The sequence below is a fragment of the Protopterus annectens genome, chromosome 12.part0, assembly GCF_019279795.1.
Source record: "Protopterus annectens isolate FY-2018-M chromosome 12.part0, PAN1.0, whole genome shotgun sequence".
NCBI lineage: Eukaryota > Metazoa > Chordata > Ceratodontiformes > Protopteridae > Protopterus > Protopterus annectens.
In genome coordinates this window covers 35,010,548-35,034,792 of record NC_056746.1, presented here as the reverse complement: position 1 = coordinate 35,034,792, position 24,245 = coordinate 35,010,548, and the positions used below count along the sequence as shown (strand labels likewise).

At 39.9% G+C, this 24,245-nt stretch overlaps 1 protein-coding gene across 1 annotated transcript in view; it reads left to right on the top strand.

The window, feature by feature from the left end:
• LOC122816125 overlaps positions 1-24,245 on the top strand; it is a gene marked incomplete in the record, with an annotated part of 1,432,330 nt that overhangs the window by 841,524 nt on the left and 566,561 nt on the right. Inside the window, 1 exon segment of the mRNA XM_044088884.1 lies at positions 13,253-13,387. Within this exon segment, the coding sequence (XP_043944819.1) occupies positions 13,253-13,387 (135 nt within the window).

Sequence of the window (24,245 nt, the reverse complement as noted above, 5' to 3'; positions counted from 1 at the left end):
TCTACTTCATTACAGAGATGCCTCGCTTTGTTTAAATGCCTCAGTAGCGTTACTGCATACATAGGCTCAGACCTAACCACTAGTTTATTTGCACCTTTATAAAGCAGGGAACTTGTTATGTTTAGTCTAACATAGTACTCTGAGTTTTAGCTGTGGTATTTAATCTTTAAAGGGGTCTGTTTTAGCGTTCTACGCTAGTTACCTGGCTTTCTTAACATCGCTCAACAGTAGCGTTTAGCGATACTACATTGGAATGTAACACTGAATACAGCGCTCCTAACTGTGTAACATATTTAACTGGGAATGTGCATATACAAACTGTTTTTTCATCTGTGTAAGTCTTGGCATTCTAGAAGCATTTGTAAACCATTTTATTTTGTACTTTTGTGATATTTACATTTTATCTTGTACTTTTGTGATATTTACATATACCTTCTTGTTCTTTCCTCACCATCTCTCTCTCTTTACCAGACACTCTTTACCCTCTATCGGGACCCAGCTTTACCTTAAAAAGAATCCTTGCCCTCCTTGGAAAACCTGAACTTTATCCAGTAATCCCCTCCAAGACATTAGTCGGGGACATCTGCCTAAAACTAAAGGAAAGACTGCCAAAGTATGTGGAAGCTATATGTTTGACCTTAGACATTCTACCTGTGTGCCTAGCCTACCTACCTGCCCTGAACCAGCAGCAGCCATCACCAGTTCACTACATCTTTCTAACCAGACCCTCTTTCAGACACAGTCATTACTACCACTGATTTTCTTATCTCTTCTCTCTCCATACTGCTCTTGTCTTTCTAACTTTTATTCCTTTCTTTATCCCATTACTAAACCTTTGCCGACTACGTGGCTCCCCTCTACCTGTTTGTTTTTCATTCTCTGGCTCTTTCCTAACCTATTCTGACTTTACTACCTTCTACCACGATCTTTCCTCTATTTTATATACTTTTCTTTCCCCTGGCCAAACTACCCCCTACTATAACCTGTCTACTGCATAACTGCTCAAACTATACCTAGTTACTCCTATCTATTATTCTACCCGCTTTACCTTACCTACTGTTATTCCACCTGACTGATTGTTTCTTCTCTGCAATTTTCTACTCCTTTGGCTCTTCCCGCTCCGTTCGCCCTGCGGGCTCACTCCGCTCCCCTCCCTGCCCCCAAATCCCACCCACCCCTGGGACCTCTACATTTATACCTACATAACCACTCCCTTCAAAACCTGAACCAACCATAATTACTTCCCCTCTCCACCCACTCTACAATAGGCTCCTCCCTTATCCACCTATTACAACAACAAACACATATCTATTATACACACTCATCTCAACTCAGCATGACCTACACTTGCCTTCCTCTCCTACTACTAACTCTTTTAACTTTTCTCTCCTCTTCCTATATTATTACCTATTATGAACAACCTTTACATCCCACATTTAACATCCCTCAAAAACATACTCTATCTTCCCCCCCAACTATACGTACAACCCATCTCTGTCCCATATACAGCAGCTCATATCTTGAACCCAAATACCATCGTCTATTTCATATCAAATACCTTATATATATACTTACTAAACATACCTACTGCTTCAAATACTCACAGTTAACTCACCTTATACAAAGATTGTCATTAATTGATGGGGACATACACCCCAATCCAGGCCCAGACACCATTGTACTTTCCCCTAATCCCCAACAAAAGATAACTAGGTTTACACCACACACCAAACCTCCCAAATCTCTTTCTATAGCTCATCTTAACATCCATAGCATATGTAACAAGGTTACTGCTCTACATGCCCTACTAGAAGTCCAACAATTTGACATACTCTGTCTTACTGAAACCTGGCTTAAACCCACAATAAAAGATAATGAAATCATTCCCCCTGGCTATAACATCCTTAGACAAGACCGTCTTAATAAAAAAGGGGGAGGGGTAGCTATACTCTTCAAAACTGGACTAGAAGTAAATAAAACTTTTTATACCCCACCACACAGCAATCATGGTGAAATTCTAATCTCCAAACTCTCCCTCAACACAAACAAAACTATAAACATTATCTGCACCTATCTTCCCCCAGGCAACAATTCCCCCATATTAGAAGATCTACTAAACTGGTTCTCGATTAATCTCCCTCAAGAAACTATATTACTAGGTGACTTTAACATAGACTGGAATGTTTGCAAACAAACTTATCCATCAACCCCTATCAACCTATATGGATTCCATCAAACCATTCACTCAACTACTAGAACAAATAAAAGCAATAACAAAGAAACCATACTAGACTGAATCTTGACAAATAGTCCCCTACAAAAGTACTCAACTGGAACCCTCCCAGATGACCTTAGTGACCACTCACTAACATACATTATAAGGCACAAAACACATCTAGAAACACCTCCCCTAATTCGCTTATCTCGCAGCAAAAAACATTTTGACCTCCATCAGTTTCAAAATGAACTTAGCCTAGTTACCTGGTTACCACGAAAGAGTCTCCCAATAGATGATGCTGTTAACCACTTTAATACAACCTTCCTTACTATTCTTGATCGGCATGCCCCTATGCGTTCTATACGCACAAAAAGTAAGACAGCTCAATGGCTTACAAGCAACACTAAACAACTTATCCTTACTAGGAATAAAGCCTGGACAAAATGGCGAACCACTAAGGACTCTTTTGATCACCTTAGCTTCAAACAAAAAAGAAATATGACCAAACTAGCTATCATACAAGATAAAAAGAACTTTTACACACAACTACAGCAATCCTCCCACCTACAACCAAAGAAATTCTGGAAATCTATTAACTCACTACTATCCCCTGGCAAAGTTGAAACCCCTAGTCCACTAGGCTCCTGCCCAGACTCTCCCTTACAAACAGCAAATGCTTTCAATAACTTTTTTACTTCTACAATACTTAACCTAGCCAACCAACAAAGCCCAGACCCCTCACTACTAGGTAACCCAAGCTGCACACCACCACCATTTCATCTTAAACCCATACCTACTTCCTATATTCGATATCTACTTCAGAAACTCAAACCTTCCACCCCCTCAGCAGACAAATTGCCAGCTGAATATCTTCAGTTAAGTGCTAATGCTATTGCTTACCCTATCTCTATTCTAATAAACAGAACCATAAGAGAAAGTACTATACCTTCACTGTGGAAAATCTCCCACATCATCCCTCTCTTCAAAGGTGGCGAATCATTTGAGTATTCTAACTACCGCCCCATAGTACTACTATCTCCTATTGCAAAAATAATGGAGAAATGCATTCACAAACAGTTACTTAATCACCTCCTATCTAATAATCTCCTCGCAAACTGCCAACATGGCTTTCGTCCCTCCCATAGCACCACCTCAGCCTTAGTATCCTTTATCGACTCCATTAATAAAAACCGCAATAACAATCTTCTTACATCAGCATTTTTTGTAGACCTGTCAAAAGCCTTTGACATGGTGAACCACCAACTACTCTTACACCGTTTAAAATCTCTCTCACTCAATAACTTTGCCCTAAGCTGGTTTACTTCATACCTTCATAATCGGAAACAAGCTGTGTTATGGAACAACAATCTTTCAGACCTTCTCCCCACCACTTTAGGAGTCCCCCAGGGCTCCATCTTAGGTCCTCTTTTATTTTCCATCTTTATTAATGATCTGCATCTTGCCACTCCTCTAACTACTTGTATTCAGTACGCTGATGATACCACCATCATTTGCTCTGCCACCAACCAAACTGACCTCCACTCCATTACCCAAAAAACTTTTACCACCATAGAGCAATGGTTCTCCAATCACTGTCTTCTCTTAAACCCTAAGAAAACTAAACTTCTCCTCTTTCTACCTACACACCTCTCTCCCTCTATCAACTTCACACTTTCTTCAAATAATGGCACCCTTATCTCTCCAGACCAAACTACCAAACTTTTAGGCATAACTATTGACAACCTTCTTAAATTTGACGTCCATATTAACTCAATCATAAAAGCAATGAATAGAAAATTAGGTTCCCTCTACAGAATCAAATCTTACTTAACTCCTGAAGCTAGAACTACTATAGCTAGAACCCATCTTACCTCTACTCTACTATATGCTTCCCCTATATATACTAACCTTTCTAAACATAACATCAACAAGCTTACTGCAGCCCACAACAACATTGCCAGATTTGCCACTGCCTCACCATATAGAACACACCACTGCCTGAACCTTCGCAACCTAGGGTGGCTAGAGTTACCCCACCTAATTCAATACTATCAGCTTACAATTGCCCATAAAGCCCTTTACCAACCAGAAAATACACCTATGCTCTCTACACTTATAAAACCCTATAACAACCTAAAAAACCTTCGCTCTTCCAATAAACTACTGATTCAAACTCATCGATCAAAAAACACAGCAGGTGACTCTTTATTTTCAAACTCAGTTGGCAAAATTTGGAATCAACTTCCACCAGATCTAACAGCCCAAACTTCCCTAACACTATTTAAAACTAAACTGAAACACTTTCTAACCAACCACAGGCTATGCTCCTGCAATAACCCCGGCTAATCTTAACCCCCTCCCATCACCAGTATCCTTTCATCTTCCTCATCTCCATTTTCTTTTTTATCTATTCACTCCTACTTAGAAATTACTCTCTTTTCTTTGAACTATACTTGTCTCTAAACTCTTTAGCTAACTCTTAAATTATTTAACTTCTCTGTCTCTCACTATGCTGATCAGTACTCCAGTAATATCTGTATCTCCCTCTCACCTTTTTCTCTACATCCTCTTATTGTGGTTCAAATGCCTTGTGTATTTGTACAGTAAATGCCTTATGTATTTTGTATTTACTTTTGTTATCATGTAGTAGATAGCGGAGCTTTTCTGTATTTGTACAGTAAATGCCTTATGTATTTTGTATTTACTTTTGTTATCATGTAGTAGATAGCGGAGCTTTTCTCCTCGGGCCTCCACTGAAAATGGACATGTATCCAGTTGGACTAGCCCGGTTAACAAATGTAAAATAAATAAATAAATAAATAAATTTTTTATATTTGACTTGTTAATGACTGGTATGATCGATGATAAACTGTTTCAGTATTTTGAAGTTAAGCACCCTCTCGTACCAGTTATCTATGGCTTACCTAAGGTACACATAAACCCAACACTCCCATCCATGCGTCTGATAATGTCTGGGAAGTATTGGGTGACTGAGCCACTTTTAATTTTTATTGAAAAAAACCCGCATCCCTTACTTGATACATGTGAGATGGTCTTGAAAGACACTAGTAGCTTTTTGCAGAAGTTGTATGTGGCTACTTTCAACCTGGATACTGAATATCTCCTAGTAACAATGGACATAGAATCGCTTTTTACAGTGATTCCTAATCAATGGGGCATGGAAAATATTAGGAAGTTTATGTGTACCAATTGTTGTTTTTCCACTGCTAAAACTGAATTATTGTGTGCATTATTAGAACTTGTATTAGAGAACAATGTGTTCCTATTTGAAGAACAATTTTTTGGACAGAAGGTTGGCATAGCTATGGGCACAGCTTGTGCCAACAGCTACGGCATCCTGGTACTAGTACAGTGGGAGAGGGATGTACTACTACAAGCTGATGGCTTTTCTGATCATATTTTGTGGGATTCTAGATTTGTGGACGATGTCTTTCTGCTATGAAAAGGGGCAGCAGATTGTCTGGTAGACTTTATAGATAACTTGCAACAATCAATTGGTTTTAAGGTTTATGTATACATTTTCGTGTGATGAAATTGAATTTCTTGACGTCAAGGTCAACAAAGCAGAACTAACACATATGGTCACAACTATTTATAGGAAACCTACTAGGAAAAATAACTTGTTGCATAGAAGCAGTATGCATCCGAGACATGTCACTCGAAATGTCATTAAAGGGCAAGTATATAGAACTATGAGGCTTCATAATGATGAAGAACTGCTGGTAGCAGAATTAGAGTCCTTAAAAATGGAGTTTCTTAGAGGATTTAAAGAAGCAGATCTTAATGAGTGTATTAAAGAAGCTTTTAAAGAGAGAGAGGGTAATTGTAGGCCCTATTATACAGTTAGCACTATTACCGAAAGCACTGAGGTTAAAGATAGCAAGAGGTGATTAGATTTCCTCTAACATATTCTTCAGATGTACAGGGTGTTTGTGACATTAAGAGGAATTGGGCTATACTTGGCACCATGGATGAACTAGGAGGAATTGGGCTATACTTGGCACCATGGATGAACTAAAAGATGTTATAGACACAGTTCCACATTTTTCTTTTAAGAACAAGTCACTGAAAAGACTCTTATGCTATAATACCTCTCTCTGTAATAAGAAGATATCAGTTAGGAAAGGAATTTTTCAGTGTAGAAATTGCACAGTGTCTAAGTTCATTCATACGCGTTGTAAATATGTACATCCTGATATGAATTTTAAATTGGGGACAAATTTTTATGCTGATTGCAAGACATCTAATATAGTTTACTTTAGTTATTGTATTAAATGTCATGCTTTTTATGTTGGGATGAGCAATAGACAGCTAAAAAATAGAATTTTAGAACATCAAAGAGACATTAAAAATAGGAAAGAAACCAATGCCCTGGCTAAGCACGCCATTAATTATGGGACGGATCATTTTAGATTCGTAGTGCTTGAGATCATTTCAGAGAATTTAAAAGGGGGGGCATTAGGATCCGGACTGAATCCGAGGAACAGAACTGGATTCTGTCTTTAAATGCTGATAAAGCACCTGGTTTAAATGAGGTAGTCTCTCTTAAACCTTTTTTGAAAGCCAGACCTTTGAAACATTGACACTGGTATATAGGTTTGTGTTTTATGTACTGGCACTTAACCATTGTATGCTTAATTGATGCGCTGATTGTTTTATTGATGTGCCATTTAAATGACTCTCTTGTTGTTTAGTATTCAGTCTGAAGAAGTGGTAGGAATATACCATAAAAGTGCTTACTCTTTTATTTCTTATTTTTATTAAAGTTTTATGGACTTTACCTGCAGCTGTGTCGGACTGGTACTTATATTGTCTCTATTTAAAAGGCATCCTGGGATATTGTCTGGGCTCATTGATGCAGTGTTCTTGGTCCTAGAGAGAGCATTAAGGACCTGTTCCCTAGTGATAGTAGGGGGAGTTATATTTGACGATATTTCCTGAGGGAAGTTTGAGGGGGAGAGAGGAGGAAAGTTGGAACCAAATTTGTCAGCCAGGAGGTTATAGCTTCTGGCTCAGTATAGGCGGCTCCATTTACAATGAGCTCTGCACACAATTGTGTATTGCATTTGAGGTTGCAGACATAGCTAAAGAATGCCTGGTGGTTGTTCTTGGCCTGTGAGGCCAAACCTTTCTCAAATTTGGCTTTGGCAGACTTTATTTGTCCTCTGAGTTGTTTGTTTAGTTTGAGAGTGCTTTTATCCTGCTGGGTGCTGCACCTCCTAATTTTTCTCATGATTTTCTTCTTCCTGTTATACATCCAATTGATTTTGTGATTTCACCAGGGTGGCTTTTTTTTGAGTTAGTTCTGTACTTCTTCCTGGTGGGTACAGCCTCTATGCAGCTATTAACATGCTTGTACATGGTTTCTGTGAACAGTTCTGCATATGCAGAAGTGTTCTCAGGGTTCATAGGAGCTTGAAATTTTGCCAGGTTCTCACTCAATAGCAGGAGGTTAGCCTTAGAATAGTTACTGAATATCCCAGGTTTAGCTGGGGGTCCAGGTTTTATTTTTACTTCAAAGGAGACCATTGTGTGGTCTGACCTTGCCAGCGAAGGCATTACAGTAGGGGGTGGGCAGCACTCTCCCATACTAGTGAGGATCAGATCCAGTCTGATTTGCAGTTTTGTCAGTTACTGAATATTCTAGGTTTAGCTTGGGGGTGCAGGTTTTATTTTTACTTCAAAGGAGACCATTGTGTGGTCTGACCTTGCCAGCGAAGGCATTACAGTAGGGGGTGGGCAGCACTCTCCCATACTAGTGAGGATCAGATCCAGTCTGATTTTTGCAGTTTTGTCAGTTCTTCTGAATGGCTCATTAAAGCTTCTTCTATTTTTTCCAACCTTTTGTGGTTTAAACTGATATATTCCTCTTAATGTATATTTTCATCACCTCTGAGTGCATTTCATTTATTTTTTTCTTCTGAATTACTGGACGCCATCTCTTGAACCAAAGCTGAAAGTTGAACTGCTTGAAGTGCTTTTTGCTGAACAGCTGCGGAATCCTTCCCAGACAGTGTTTTCTTTTCACCTTTTCTGGTTGATTTTCTTTCAGGTTTTCCAAATTTCTTCTTTGATGGCATCCAGGCAGTGTATTTATTAGCCAATAACTTAATTTTACAAAAAAAAATTCAATGGCAATCCTTTTTCTCAGTTTCTGTTTTTACACTAGGAGAGCTAGTTATGTTGTTGATCAGTGTGCAACCGTCTTGGAAGTCAATTTCATATTTTTCTTGATGTGTTGTTACTTTTCTCTTCAGGACAATTATTTTAAAGCTATGAGTGTTGGATTTTAATAGACTGTCCTGAGACAACAGATAGTTAAATCCAGGTCTCCCCTTCTACGTTTCTGCTCCAAAGCAGGTAGTTACCAGTGAAGCTTTGGACTTTGCTTGGGAAGTATTTCAGGAGGGATAAAAGAGCATGGGGTGTGAGACACCAAGGACAGATGCAAGCACATAAATATCAAGGAGATGCTTGCCCTGATAAAAGCACTCAACTCTCTGAACCATCTTTGGTCCCTGCGACTTCTTCAAGTGGTTACAGACAGACAGTCATGTGTTACATGAACAAGCAAGGGGAAACAACAAGTTCATACCCCCTTTACAGAGTAGTCATGTTAGCTTGGTATAGGGCTTTACAACACAGTCTCACTTTATAGGCATCCTACATTTCATCAGAGCAAAATTATTAGGCAGACAAGCTTAGCAGGACTAGGGCAGAAACTAATGAATAGAAACTAGATCAGAGTGTCTTCCAAGATTTGATCCATCTGTGGGGAGTTCCTCAACTAGATCTCTTTGCCCCTTCTCTGAACAATCAACTGGCAAGATTATGTTCCAGGACTCCATGCGAGAAGGTGTGGAAGACAGATGCCTTTTCTTTTCGTTAGACAGGAATGTTTCTGTATGCTTTTCCACCCTTTCCATTAATATCCAAGGTACTTCTGAAGATTCAGAAACAATCCCTTCTTTTAGCATGATTACACTGCATCATGTTAAAAGTCTTTTCAAATTTGTAATTTTCTAGATGGTGCCAACAACATAACTAGCACCCATTCAGGGTTAGTTGTCTGGTTTTACAATATTTGTGTGACTTACTATGTTAGCGCCTTTCTTATTCCTCTGTCAAAGTTAATTTGTCATCAATTTCACCATGTTTCTCCATGGATCCTCTTCTTTTAATGCAGTCTCATGTCAAAATGTTCTTGAAAGGGTTTTTTTCATAGGTCTCCAAGAAAACTATGCCCCCCCCCCCTTTTGGGATCTTAATTTTGTGTTAGAGAAGCCAAAATTTGCTCCATTTGAATGAGCTAATCTGGCTGACTCAAGGTTTTTCACATGGAAGACATTTTTACTAATTGTTCTGACCTCTGAAAGAAGGTATCTGAGTGGCAGGCACTTATGGTGAGTCAATTCTACTTCACTTTCCATAGGGACAAGATTTATTTGAGAACAAATCCTATTTTATGCCTAAAATAGGATCTGAGTTTACTTTAGACTAAACGATCCATCTCTTCCATTTTCTTTCATGAACCTAAACATAAGGGTGAAAGGGTGCTTCATACATTGGATATCTACAGACAACTCAGCTACTATCTTAACACAACTAAATCTTTTAGATCTACAGTTGAAGTGTTTGTTTTTGTGAAGGTAAGAAGAAGGAACAAGTCTGTGTCAAAACAAACTATTTCCAAATGGTTGTTTAAGGCTATTACCTTTTGGTATACCCACCATAACAAAACTGTTCTAGGTAGAGTCAGGGCCCAGAGCACTGGCTTCATCTATGACTTTTTTAGAAAGGGTTGGATTCTAGAAGTATCCTAGAAGCTGCTGCGTGGTCCTCTGTACGTACTTTTACAAAGCACTATAAGCTTGATTTGGCTTCATCTATGACTTTTTTAGAAAGGCTTGGATTCTAGAAGTATTCTAGAAGCTGCTGCGTGCTCCTTTGTACGTACTTTTACAAAGCCTATAAGCTTGATTTGGCTTCATCTATGACTTTTTTAGAAAGGGTTGGATTCTAGAAGTATTCTAGAAGCTGCTGCGTGGTCCTCTGTACGTACTTTTACAAAGCACTATAAGCTTGATTTGGCTTCATCTATGACTTTTTTAGAAAGGCTTGGATTCTAGAAGTATTCTAGAAGCTGCCATGCGTCGCTGTAATGCACTTTTACAAAGCCTATAAGCTTGATTTGGTTTCATCTATGACTTTTCTAGAAAGGGTTGGATTCTAGAAGTATTCTAGAAGCTGCTGCGTGCTCCTCTGTACGTACTTTTACAAAGCCTGTAAGCTTGATTTGGCTTCATCTATGACTTTTTTAGAAAGGGTTGGATTCTAGAAGTATTCTAGAAGCTGCTTCGTGCTCCTCTGTACGTACTTTTACAAAGCCTATAAGCTTGATTTGGCTTCATCTATGACTTTTTTAGAAAGGCTTGGATTCCAGAAGTATTCTAGAAGCTGCTGCGTGCTCCTCTGCACGTACTTTTACAAAGCACTATAAGCTTGATTTGGCTTCATCTATGACTTTTTTAGAAAGGGTTGGATTCTAGAAGTATTCTAGAAGCTGCTGCGTGCTCCTCTGTACGTACTTTTACAAAGCCTATAAGCTTGATTTGGCTTCACCTATGACTTTTTTAGAAAGGCTTGGATTCTAGAAGTATTCTAGAAGCTGCTGCGTGGTCCTCTGCACGTACTTTTACAAAGCCTATAATGTTGATTTGGCTTCATCTATGACTTTTTTAGAAAGGCTTGAATTCTAGAAGTATTCTAGAAGCTGCTGCGTGCTCCTCTGTACGTACTTTTATAAAGCCTATAAGCTTGATTTGGCTTCATCTATAACTTTTTTAGAAAGGGTTGGATTCTAGAAGTATTCTAGAAGCTGCTGCGTGCTCCTCTGTACGTACTTTTATAAAGCCTATAAGCTTGATTTGGCTTCATCTATAACTTTTTTAGAAAGGGTTGGATTCTAGAAGTATTCTAGAAGCTGCTGCGTGCTCCTCTGCACGTACTTTTACAAAGCCTATAAGCTTGATTTGGCTTCATCTATGACTTTTTTAGAAAGGCTTGAATTCTAGAAGTATTCTAGAAGCTGCTGCGTGCTCCTCTGTACGTACTTTTATAAAGCCTATAAGCTTGATTTGGCTTCATCTATGACTTTTTTTAGAAAGGGTTGGATTCTAGAAGTATTCTAGAAGCTGCTGCGTGCTCCTCTGTACGTACTTTTACAAAGCCTATAATCTTGATTTGGCTTCATCTATGACTTTTTTAGAAAGGCTTGGATTCTAGAAGTATTCTAGAAGCTGCTGCTTGCTCCTCTGCACGTACTTTTACAAAGCCTATAAGCTTGATTTGGCTTCATCTATGACTTTTTTAGAAAGGGTTGGATTCTAGAAGTATTCTAGAAGCTGCTGCGTGCTCCTCTGTACGTACTTTTACAAAGCCTATAAGCTTGATTCTTTCTGTAGGTCCAGGTCAGACTTTGCTAGGACCATTCTCCAGGGGCTCCTGAACCCTTCTCCTTCCACCTCCCAAATATAGATAGGTCTGGTAATCTACCCTTGTAGTTAAGGCTACAACAGCAGTATTCAGTATGATGAACACAAAACTTACAGTAACTGTAGATGTTTGAATGATCACTGCTGCAGTAGCTGCTCCCTCCCTCCAGCCCCCTTGTTACTGGTGTGTTTTTGGAGCCAGAATGTGAAATATCATTGTCCTTCCAGGTTTCAGTCCCCCCCTTTCTGCTGGCAGGAAAGCTCTGAAACACTTCACACTCAAACCTGTCTTTTAGTTAGCTCAGCTCAAGCTGCCTAACAGTTGGGCATGTGGAAAGTGCCCTGAATCTTTGGAAGATGGCCAGCTGTCATATCCATTGCAGGATGTAACCCATATAGCTTAGGCTACTGCAGCAGTGATAATTCAAATTATCTACTGTTATGGTAAGTTTAACTTACACAATTCTACTTTATATTCAGTACTGGAGTCAAAGGCTCTGTTATGCCATTTGTGTCTTGTGAATAGGCTGGGGAATGTATTGTAAACAATGACTTTAGTGTTAGAGCTGATATCCCTAGAGATGTACAGAGGATCTGTCTTAAGGTGCATGGAATGTTTATGAATTTTTACAGTTAGAAAGCCTGACAGTGCATTTTAGTGTTTTTGTTTTCTGTCTAATTAGCTCGTTATACATTTGTGATTTTTCTGCTCAATCTTAGGTAATATATATTAGATAAGTTTATGTTTGCAGTGCAGATATAACAACGGTTTGCCACCCAGTTGTGTATTTAATGTATTTCTGTTAATACAGGCTTCTTAATCACTGTACCCCTTGCAAAATCAGAACAAAAGAAAACTTAAATAAGTTGCATTTCTATTGTAAGAGCTTACTATTTCAGATGTAACTGGTGATGTTGCAGAAGGCTATGCCCCTTCTTTAGTATGCCTAAGTGGATATGCATTTATTTTTATTTTTTCCTTAGCAGAAACTCTGCAGTACCAGGTTAGTAAGTTAGGAATTTCTTATGCAGAGCTTTCTTGCATTAAAATAAGGCTCTTTAACTCATTAATGCTACGAGCATTGGGTGCAGTATGCTGTTAATTGTGCCTGTGGTACTGCTTGTGTGGGATCCCTTGGCTAATACATGCTGATAGTGCTTGAAAGGGACATGACACAGCCCTCTTGTTCAGCTGAAATTTAAAGTCGGCACTTTGCAGTATGCAGTGCTATGATTAATCATATCAGATGTGAGAAAATGGCTTCAACTGAATAAGAAATGCAAAACGCTGGTGGTAATGTTTGAAACTTTGGCAGTTTGCTGTCTTCACCTGCATATTCAGCAGTAATGCTAATATCCATTTCTTATTTTCTATGGCAGTTTCCTCTGACCATTTCTGAATTAAAATCTTCACCAGTGCTGTGGCACATCTTTTTAGCAGCATGAAAACTCGTTTACATTTTACCTTCATCTCACATTTTCCATTTTAATTTGATGACTCAATTGTGTGTCTTTGTAGATGAAGTACGAGACTGAAGCAGTTCTGAAAATCAATAAAAAGGACACCCTCCACTTTTTGGGGAAGTACCAAAACAGATCTAATGATGACGATTTGTGGCATATCGCTCATATGGATATGAGCCATGGTTTTCAGGTACAGCTTAAACCCTTAATGTTTTTTTCTTCCACTGCCTAAGTTAAAAGAATATGACATTTAAGTAGAAATATTTGATCTGTTGGTGGTAAAACCTAACAGACACTTGATTGCATAAAGTCAATACAATGCCATTATTTATCTGAATTCTACTGTTATTGGCATTGTTTAACTGAATTCCAGTGTTGCAGGGATTAACATTCCACATTGGAATCTATTTATTTATTAGTTAATTGGTTAATGCCACTAGACACAAACCTCTTTACAGGGCTAAACGGGGAGCATTGCCTGGTTAAGTGACTTGCAGAGAGTCACACAGTACACAGATGGAAGCTGCGGGAATCAAACTCAGGACTACATCATGCAGTTCTTCAAGAGCTCATAGCTTTAATCCCCTACACTAATTGCTAGACAGTTATCTGACCCAAATTTTATTACCATGGTTTCCAACTTACCCCAGCATCTGCTCCAACAATTTCATGCTCATTGTAAGTACTCCCTCACCGCTTTCTTTTCCTTACCACCCATCCCCATGTTCTTTTGGGACTCATTTTCTTGCTGTATAATACAACTCTCTTTCCTGACTACAAAGCCATGTGTTATGTAGCTTGAGAATATGTATGGTACTTACCTGTGCTTTGGATTGCATTCAGCTGTGTCACATTGCAACAGCTTTCTATGTATCACGAGTCAGTGTGGTACAATATAGCTGTATTTTGTTATATTTATCTGCAAACATTCAGCTGTGGAACTCAAAGTCTGTATCATTTATAGATTTATAATGCAGCTGCCAGACATGATAAGAAAAGGGTCATCCTCTTTAACCTGCAGTACTATTGTTGCGGCCATTAAACAATAGGCCACTAGCCTAGTGAGACTAACCTAGCAAACAAAACATAATGTCCTAGTTTTCTTGCAACCACCCCCCACCCCACCCCATGCTTCACTACATCTTGTTGGTTTAAGTCAGAATAAAACGACCCGGGCTGCATTTTTTTTCAGCTGAGGTTGTAAGAACTTTATTTTTCTCCTCTCATCTTCTCTTCTTATCATGAATGATTCCCCATATTTGCTGGATTTTTTACTCAACCTTTTCTTTGATTTTTAGAGATTTATTTTGGCCAAGGCCTTGGTGTCGTGCTTGCAGTTTTGCAGCGATGGTTTTCTGAAAGTATCTGTTGCAGAAGAGTTCCATCAACCAGTAGAAACCCAATAAACAAAATTAAATATGTTAATTAATAAATACAGAAAACAGATCAAACCCTAACAGATGCAGATGCCAAGTATGACTTCCCACAGTCATCCTTTTCCAGAATACAAAGAAGGCAGCGCAGGATGTGGTTTTGGTATGGTACATAGCAGAAGCCTCAGCAAGAAGTGCTAGAGGCAAGCCAAATAACCAGGCCCATTTCCAGCAGAGTCATAAAACCTAGAGGCAAGGTAGTCTATTTTCCATGATGCAGTGGTCCATCTACAAGTATATCTGGGAGTCCATTAGCAAGGTTTATGATATAATGGACAAGGGTTTGCTGCCCACCTCTTTTTCTGGAGCCATCACTGGGGCTCAATCCCCCAAACAGAAAGCTAAAGACCCATTGAAGACGTCTAAACATTTGGAGGCTTCCGCCTCTTTCTCATTGGAACATCCAAAAAAGTGCAGAAATCAGATTTGAAACTTGTTAAGATCCGACCTTCTTTGAATCCAACAAAATCTAAATCAAATCCTACTGTCTTGGATCCAAAGCCTCTACCCAGATCCACATAATCTCCCCGTTTGGGTCTAGTTCCATCCAGACTGCCTTCCCCTTTTTTTGGAAAGGTGGTCTAAGTCTCCATCCCTGGCATCTTTTCATTCCTCCAGGAGTTTAACTGAAATGTATGTGGAGAGAATGATGAAGAAATTCCTCACGGAGCAAATTCAGATGGGAGCTCGTGTGGCTTCTGCCCTCTTGGTTCAAGAAGCATGATCATACACTAATCCACCAGTTAATGCTCCTCCTCTAATCCAGCCTACTGTTTTAGAGTCCTTGGATCTGACCATTCTGGGTCCATCTGGTTCAGATCCAAAGGAAGAACTTTCTTTGGATCCAGATACTGCTGAGTACACTGGCTCCGACATGCTCAGAGCCAAATGACTCTTGGAGCCAAAGCATCCCTGTTGGATGTGGGAGGCTGGAGTTGTCTCCGTGGTGTTTTCAGAGCTGTCTCTTCATCTCGGAGCTTCGGAATTGGACAGCTCAGTTCCCGCTTCCCCCTTGAGGGGGTCGCTGTCAGAGCAGAGGGAGGTGATGGGCCAGAAACTTGCTTTCTCAGCTCCACTGACTTTCTTTTCTCCGTAGCAATCTACCTTTAAGGTTTTGAAGAGAGTGTTCTCTGCTCCAGCAGGACAGAAGGGACCTACCCCCTTGGATCCACCCTCTACTTCTCAGATGACTTTGCAACGTCAGCCTCTAATTTCTACCCCACAAGAACAGCTGGCTTAAAGCTTCCAGGCCACCCATCTGGGTATCTCTTCTGATACTTCACCGGGCCTCCCCAAGGAGGAAGTCCCTAGGAAGAGGAAGTACAAAAGGAGGCACTTGGACTCTCCTCAGGATTCAGTCACCAAGGGTACTGACATCAGTAAAGGAGAAGAGTCCGCAAAATCACCACCTGATGATGTTTCATTTGGAGACATTCTTGAGATCTTTAAGCAGAAGGGTGGCTGGTCTTCCCAAGACATTACTCAAGAGCAATCAGTATTTCTGGAGGCTTTTGGAACTGGCCCGTCTACCTCCTGGGTTAGTGTCCCAGCCAATGAGCTCATTAATTTGGTCCCAGATGGATGTGAAAGGAACCTGATTTGGTTGAACTAATCCCCAAGTGACCAGACCAGATTCTGGCTCCACCAGTAGGAAGGGAATTTTAGGGGTAAAGGGTTTCCAATAGATGCCGTGGTCATGGTGGCAGCTATGAAAAAGGAACTTGTGGAACAGAGATCCACTGTTCATCCTCCTAACAGAGAGTCTAGGGCAACTGACAGATTTGGGAAGCGTGTTTATACTTCAATGACTTCTGCACTCTGATCGCTGAATTGTCTAGCACATTTTATGAGATTTCAAAGAAATTTGATTAAAGAGTTATCAAAATCTATTTCTGGAACTGAAACTGCTGAGGCTCAATCTTCAGTAGTCTCTCAATTGGTTACCCTACAAACTATATCTAATTCATCCATGAGGCTTCTCTCGCATGCTGCAGAAGGTGCCTTAAGGGTTGTGGGTTCAGGTATTTCCATCAGAAGGCATGCCTGGATGCTCCTGTGTGATTTTTCAGAGCCCTTCAAGTCCTCATTTATCAATTCTTCTTTTGAAGGCACTTCTTTATTTGACCCCACAGTGAAGGATACACTCTTCAGGTGCGAGAAAGATGGAAAGACAGTATCTATAGTGGGGGTGCATTTTTAGACCTCCGCAAAGGACCCTTTCTAGGAATCAATGGGGAGGGTGAAAAATGTGGTTCAGAAAGTTCCAGAGTCTTTTCCAGGATACATGTGGAGATAGTTCCCCCAGAGCAAGAGGGGGGAGCTATAATGGAAGGTGACTCCCCTGTGGCAGAGGAGGCCCACAGAACCAAGGGGATCTAGAGATTCCTTTTCTGACAGACCCTTTCAGCGCTCCTGACAGAAGGCCTGATTTCCCATGTCTAGAGGCAGTTAGGGCCGCATCTCTGCAACAGAGAACCTGGCTAGATATAACAAAAGACAACTGGGTGCAGAGGATTATTTCCAGTGGTTATATTATTCCCTTTTCCCTACCTCCTCCATAGTAAACAAAATTTCCTGATGTTCCACCCAATCAGAGGAAGGCAGCAGCTGTAGAAATCCAAATGCTGCTAAGAAAAAAGTCACCCAACAGGTACTACCAGACCAAAGAGAAAGTCACCCAACAGGTACTACCAGACCAAAGAGAAAGTCACCCAACAGGTACTACCAGACCAAAGAGAAAGTCACCCAACAGGTACTACCAGACCAAAGAGAAAGTCACCCAAGAGGTACTACCAGACCAAAGAGAATCTGGAATTTCTTTTCAGTGCCAAAGAAAACGGGACTGGAGAACAATTCTGGATCTCACTATGTTGAACAAGTCAGTTTAACACACAAATTTCTGGATGGTTATGGTTCAATCCATTCTGCCCTTTCTTAGCAAGGATGACTGGATGTGCTCGTAGACCTTCAGGATGTGAACTGTCACATAAAGATGAATAGACAATCCAGAAGGTGCTTACATTTCTGTCTGGGAGCCAGTAACTATCAGTTCAGAACACTGCCCTTTGGCCTCACCACAGCCCCCAGGGTGTACACCAAGTGCATGGCAGTGGTAGTAGCTCATTTGAGACTGCAAGGATCTCGGATGTTTCCATATTTAGACAACTGGCTCATTACCACCCCAACCAAACATCACATGACAGAAGCAAGAGATCAGGTTCTACAAGCTTGTTCTCATTTCAGAATAAGCATAATTTACAACATGTCACTTACAACCATCCAGAATTTGGAATTCATAGGAGCAGTGTTCAGCACAGTGTCTGTGGTAGCATAATTTACAACATGTCACTTACAACCATCCAGACTTTGGAATTCATAGGAGCAGTGTTCAGCACAGTGTCTGTGGTAGCATAATTTACAACATGTCACTTACAACCATCCAGACTTTGGAATTCATGGGAGCAGTGTTCAGCACAGTGTCTGTGGTAGCATAATTTACAACATGTCACTTACAACCATCCAGACTTTGAAATTCATAGGAGCAGTGTTCAGCACAGTGGCTGTGGTAATTTCTCTTCCACTTGTAAGAGTGCAAACAATAAGGATGCAGGCCATGAAAATAATTTGCAGTGCCAGAATTTCAGCCAGATTGATTCTGCAAGCCATAGGGTCAGTGTTAGCAGCAATAATTTTAGTTCCTTTAGCAAGATTCCTCGTGAGAATTCTACAATGAATGTTAACAATACAGTGGTCAATACTTTCTCAACCCATCTCATTAAAGATAAGAATAACTCAAGTATGCAAAAGATACATTTACTGGTGGATGTAACTGCAACAGGTTTTACAAGGCCGCCTTTCGTTCTCCCTCATCCCAAGGCCATAGTGACCATGGGCACTTCCCAGATTGGGTTGGTGGGGGCATTTTCTGGGGAAAACAGTCCAAGTTGCTTGATCCCCCAAGGAAGCCAACTAGCATATCAGTGTTCTGGAGATGAGAGCGGTGCTTTTGGCATTGCAGGCATTCCAAGAATGTCTTCCTCTCAGAACAGTTGTATTCCAGTCAGACAGCATGTCAGTAGTTTGGTACATCAAAAAACAAGGGGGAAACAAATCGTAACCCTTCTGTCGAGAAGCCCTCAGAGTTTGGCAATGGATGTTATCTTCCAACCCCTTTCTATTACCAATGCATATTTCGGGGAGATCCAACGTGATAGCAAACACACTGAGCAGGTCCATCTTACTACCTCATAAGTGGTCTCTCAACAACAAAATGACGGAAATGATTTTCAGTCAGTGGGGCCAGCCTTGCTGCAGTTTATTTGCCTCTCCACTTAACAACAAGTGCAGCAGATTTTTTGCCCTTACCCCCCCCTCCCACCACCAGGGGAATCACAGAGGGATGATCTTCTCCTCAATTGGTCCCCCAGTCTTCTGTATGCTTACCCTCTGACTCCTCTAATTCCCTAATTCCTGCAGAAAGCAACCAGGTTGAAGAGCAAAGTCATCCTCATTGCACCTTACTGTCCTCGACAGATTTGGCTTCCCTTTCTTTGGCCTCACCTACAATATCCAACTTGGATTCTGGATCCAACTCCAGACATTCTGTCCCACCCAACAGGCATGCTTTACCCAGAAATCTCAAACCTCAAAGTGACAGCACAGTTTCTCCAATTCCCCTAATAGCCAAACAGCCTATGCTATCTTCCCCTGTTGAATCCATACTTTTATCTTCACATAAAGCTTCTGCTGGAAAACTCTAAAGAAGTAAACGGAAAAGATTCCTTTGTTGGGCAAAGCAAAATCAAATTGACCCCTTCTCAGTTCTAGTTCAATCTCTTCTGGAATGTTTGGTAAGTCTATTTAATAAGGTGCTAGTTCATCAAGTATAGAAGTCCAGCAATATCTAACTTTCATGTTGGATTTCAAAATTCTTCACTGGCTTCTTCTAAGCTGTGCAAAGCGTTTTTGAGAGGCACTCTTCTGCTAAGACCTCTTATAAAGATCGCACTCCACCATCGGATTTAAATTTGGTACTGCAAACCTAAATGTATTCTCCCTTTGGGCTGGCAGCTAAATGCGATTTTAAATTTCAGACCTGCAAAACTATCTTTCTAGTTGCAATTACATCTACTAAAGTATTTCAGAAATTCAAGCATTATCTTCCAAGCCTCCATATTTGATGTTTAATAAAGATAGGGTCACGCTATGTACCAGTGCTTCCTTTCTTCCTAAGATGGTATCAGAATCCAAAATCAACCAATCCATTAATGTACCAATATTCTTTCCAATAACTGAAAATAAAGGAGAATACATGCTGCATTTACTGGATAGCCGGAGACAATTGTGTTTCTACCTACACAGAACAAAAGAAATTAGAAAGACAGATCAGCTATTTATTTCCTTTGCACATACTAAACTGGGCAAATCAATTACAAAGGTAACTCTAGCTAGATGGTTGAGATTGCATTTCATTTATCTATAACAAGTTGAATCTTCCATTACCAAACTCTGTATAAGCTCATTTAGCCAGTTCTATGGCAACTTCATCTGTGTTCCGTCTAGAGCTTCTATGGATGATGTATGTACAGCTGAACTTTGTCAAATCATCATACCTTTATCACTTGTTACAAAGTTGACCTGGTCTCAAGGGAAGAGCAGCCTTTGGGTCAACCATACTCAGGAATATCCTTCCTTAGAGTCCACTCAGTATTTAAGGTAGCTGGGGGCACTGTCCCATTAGTTTAGGAATGAATGAAAATTGAAAACATCAGATAAATACGTTATGTACTCACCATAATGTTCCATCTGTGTTGTTCATTTTCATTCTTCCTCACCTCCCCACCCACCAACCTGTAACTTTTTCAATGACTGACTTCTGGAGGAGTGAGAGGCTTTAAGGACGTGTCTGCCTTTTGTGTTGAGCTGCAGATACAGCATTTCATAATAGTCTTCCTGTCAAGCAGCAAACAAGATCTGAGGAATGTTAGAGACTGGTGCATTATGGGTAGGGAAGGAGCTTGAGAGTTTTTTGGAGGCCATGAGCTAGTCTAACAGCCAAGTCAGATCCTTTCCTTGGATCCAAACCCAATAGTTAAGGAAGAATGAAAATGGACAACACAGATGGAGCGTTATGGTGAGCACACAATTTCCTTTTATGGATTACCTGCTAAGTGAAGGATTTAGTGTAGAAAATCTAACTCTAATAACACCACAGCAGAATAGAATAATGGGCCTCCAAATTAAGGAGAAACCAGTGGAGTGGGAAGCATCTGATCAGGTACCATATGAAGATACTTTGGAGCCTTCAGTAGGAAACCAGTACAAAAATTCAGTTGGAGTTGCACAGCAAGGAAAGGAACAGGAAACTATGGTAACTCTGATGCAGCCAATATTGTGGAGTAATAGGCTAGTGAGTTCCCATATGAAAGAGCAACAGAAGACACAGGATGAAACTGAAGGGAATATGGTACAGGAAGACGCTGTAGACATTTCTGTAGAATGCCTGCAGGAAATGGAGAACAAAGAATGCGCTCTCAGTTTAGAAGAACATGATCTAAGGGGAGAGATGTTTGATTTAATTAAGATGGATAGACATATTAAGATCAATGAACGAAACAGACTACAGAAAGTCAATAAGATCCAAAATTGTAGAAGTCTGGTAAAACAAATGAACACAGAAATGTATGTGCTATAACAGAAGTAAATAGAATGTATTACCGTGAGCTAAATTAATAATAGAGAAAGTCTTACCACAAAAATACAGGGCAATGTGGAAAAGGAAGGGACGAAATCAAATGCCACAATGGAAGTATTGTCTAGAGAAAACTATAACACAGTTAAGACAAGAAGTGTCACTGTTGGAAGATTATAGAACAGGGAACAGATCATCATAATTACTTAGAAAGGTAGATGTGATAAAAGCAACGCACAATATTAGAACACATCAAGCTCTATCATACACTATTGCAAATAATAAACTAAAGATATTGGCACAGGCAGAAAAACGTAGAAGATACGCAGATAAGTATAAAAGAAAAGTAGAAACTAAGCAATTTATTGATGACCCAAAAAAGTTTTATAGGGAAAAGGGAAACAAGGCAAAAGGAATTGAAACCCAAAAATAGAAGAAATAGACACATTTTGGAGAAATATCTATGAAGATCTTGTGGAACATAACAAAGATGTTGAATGGATAGAAGAAGTAAAAGAAAGAATAAAAAGTTCAAATGTACAGGATATGAAATGGGATGAAGTAACAGCCAGAAAAACTGAAACAAAGTTACGAAAAGCTCCTAAATGAAAAACCCCAGGCCCAGATGTAGTACCTAACTTCTGGCTAAACGTATTAACAGTTTTAACATGAAGATTTAGCCATGAGTAAGAACTGTTTTGATATGTACTCTGAACAGATGCCAACCTGGTTAACAGCAGGAAAAACAGTACTACTTAAGAATGAACCTGCAAGGTGTCCTAAAAACTACAGAGCAATAACTTGCCTTCCAACGATGTATAAACTGTACACTGGAATTGATGCCGCTGGAGTTTATAGTCATTTAGGGGAAAACTCAGTCATGGCAATAGAAAAAAAGGGTAACAAAAGGAAGTCATATGGAACAAAAGATCATTTATTGTTAAAGTCATAATGGAGAACTGCCAAAAAGGGGAAGCATCTAAGTAAGGCATGGCTAGACTACAAAAAAACATTTAACAGTATTCCACATTCATAGATAAAAGAGTGCTTAAAAATTTATACGATATACCCTGTACTGATTGACTACATTACAGTGACCATGAAACAGTGGTAGAGCACATTGCAGTTAAGCCATGATAAAGGAAAGATTATTATTCCAGGGATAACAATTCAAAGCAGGGACGTCAGGAGGCATACTCACTGTACACACTTCAGTACAGTGTTTGAATGGAGGGGTAGCAGAGGGCAGGCACTAGGATCCAGGGGAGAAAGCTAAAGTATTGCCTTTTTCTTGAAGGAAAGACATGTGTGTGTCGCACACATGCTAACGCAAATGTAAACCTATTTTGACTCCTACGCGCAATTTAAAATTGACGTTTCATTAAGAAAAAAGGTAAGTAAGTAAATGGTGTGTGTGTGTGTGTGTGTGTGTGTGTGTGTGTGTGTGTGTGTGTGTGTGTGTACATGGCACTACTAACAGCTGCAGAAATTCGTTTTCAGGATGTACCACGACATGCTATGCCTATTGATTCTGCACCATCTTGAAAGAAGGTCTACAATCGTAGCAGATAATGAAAAAATCATGCAGCATGTGCCCTTGGGCCATTCCCCATTATGAGAGAGTTGGAAGCTTTGCGTTAGTGCAAGATGAAATCATAAGGTAGACAAATTCAGAGGTAGCTAGATAGTGTACTGCTGCAGAACATTTAACATAATAAGAAAACCCAAATGATGAATCGGAAACAAAAAAGTACGTGAATGAAATTTCAGGTGATATGAAATCATAGTGCTTAATCCCATTTATCATCTGGCACCTTGCTAGTGTACCACAGGCAATTATACCAATTTTAATTTTTTTTTCAGTTAGGAAACATTTAAAAAAAGTGATGCTGACTTCACCATAGGAAGCATAATGTTAACACTTCCCATTTAGACAACCTACTGTACAGATCAAGAGAGTCATGCAGACTCTGTATATTGGGGATACTAATGGTCCTGAAACATGTCTCATTCTCTCCCTGCATTAAATCATATCCTTATTACAAATAATGCTTAATGGTTAGCAGGTATTACATTTCGCTGCACAGTGGCATGCTCACAGCTTATCCCTGCCAAGGTCTCACTAATCAGAACCGAATGTGTCTGTTGTGGCCTGCACCACATCTGAAATCTGTTATGACACCACCTAGAAGACATTAGTTACAGGTTCTTTGTGCCATTCATTACAGCTGCTCTGCTCCACATGGCTCAAACCGTGGGCAATTTAAAACTGACGTTCCATTAAGAAAAATGGTAAGTAAGTAAATGGCGTGCATGTGTGTGTGTGTGTGTGTGTGTGTGTGTGTGTGTGTGTGTGTGTGTGTGTGTATGTATGTGCGCGCACGTGTGTGTACATGTGATATCTAATCTAGCCATTTGTTGCTGTATGAAAGAGAAGGTGTGTGTTTGTGTTGCTATAGAGTAGGTGTGAGTATGTAATGTAAACTAGCCATTTGCTGATGTATGAATGAGAGGGTGAGTGTGTTGCTATGTGGGAGAAGGTAGGTAGGAGTGTGTGTGTTTAACATACCTCTCAACTGTACAGATTTAGCCTCATAGTGTTGGTCTGTTTCTCATAAAATTTGTGGTTTTCTGGCAAATCATGGAGGACTGAAGTCACTAAATGACATATATATTCATATCCTTCAGAAAATGCATTCTAGCACAAATCCTGTTTTTCTAGCAACTTTCAAAGTTAAAAAGAGCAATATTTAAAATCTATCCCTATCATACCTCTCAACTGTCCAGATTTTCACAGAATGTCCAGATTTTTGCCTCATATTTTTGTTCCATTTCTCCTAAATTTGATGGTTTTGCAAATTACTGGCTAACCATTTAGGACTGAATGCTAATGCAAAACCTGTAATTATATCAACTTTCTAAGT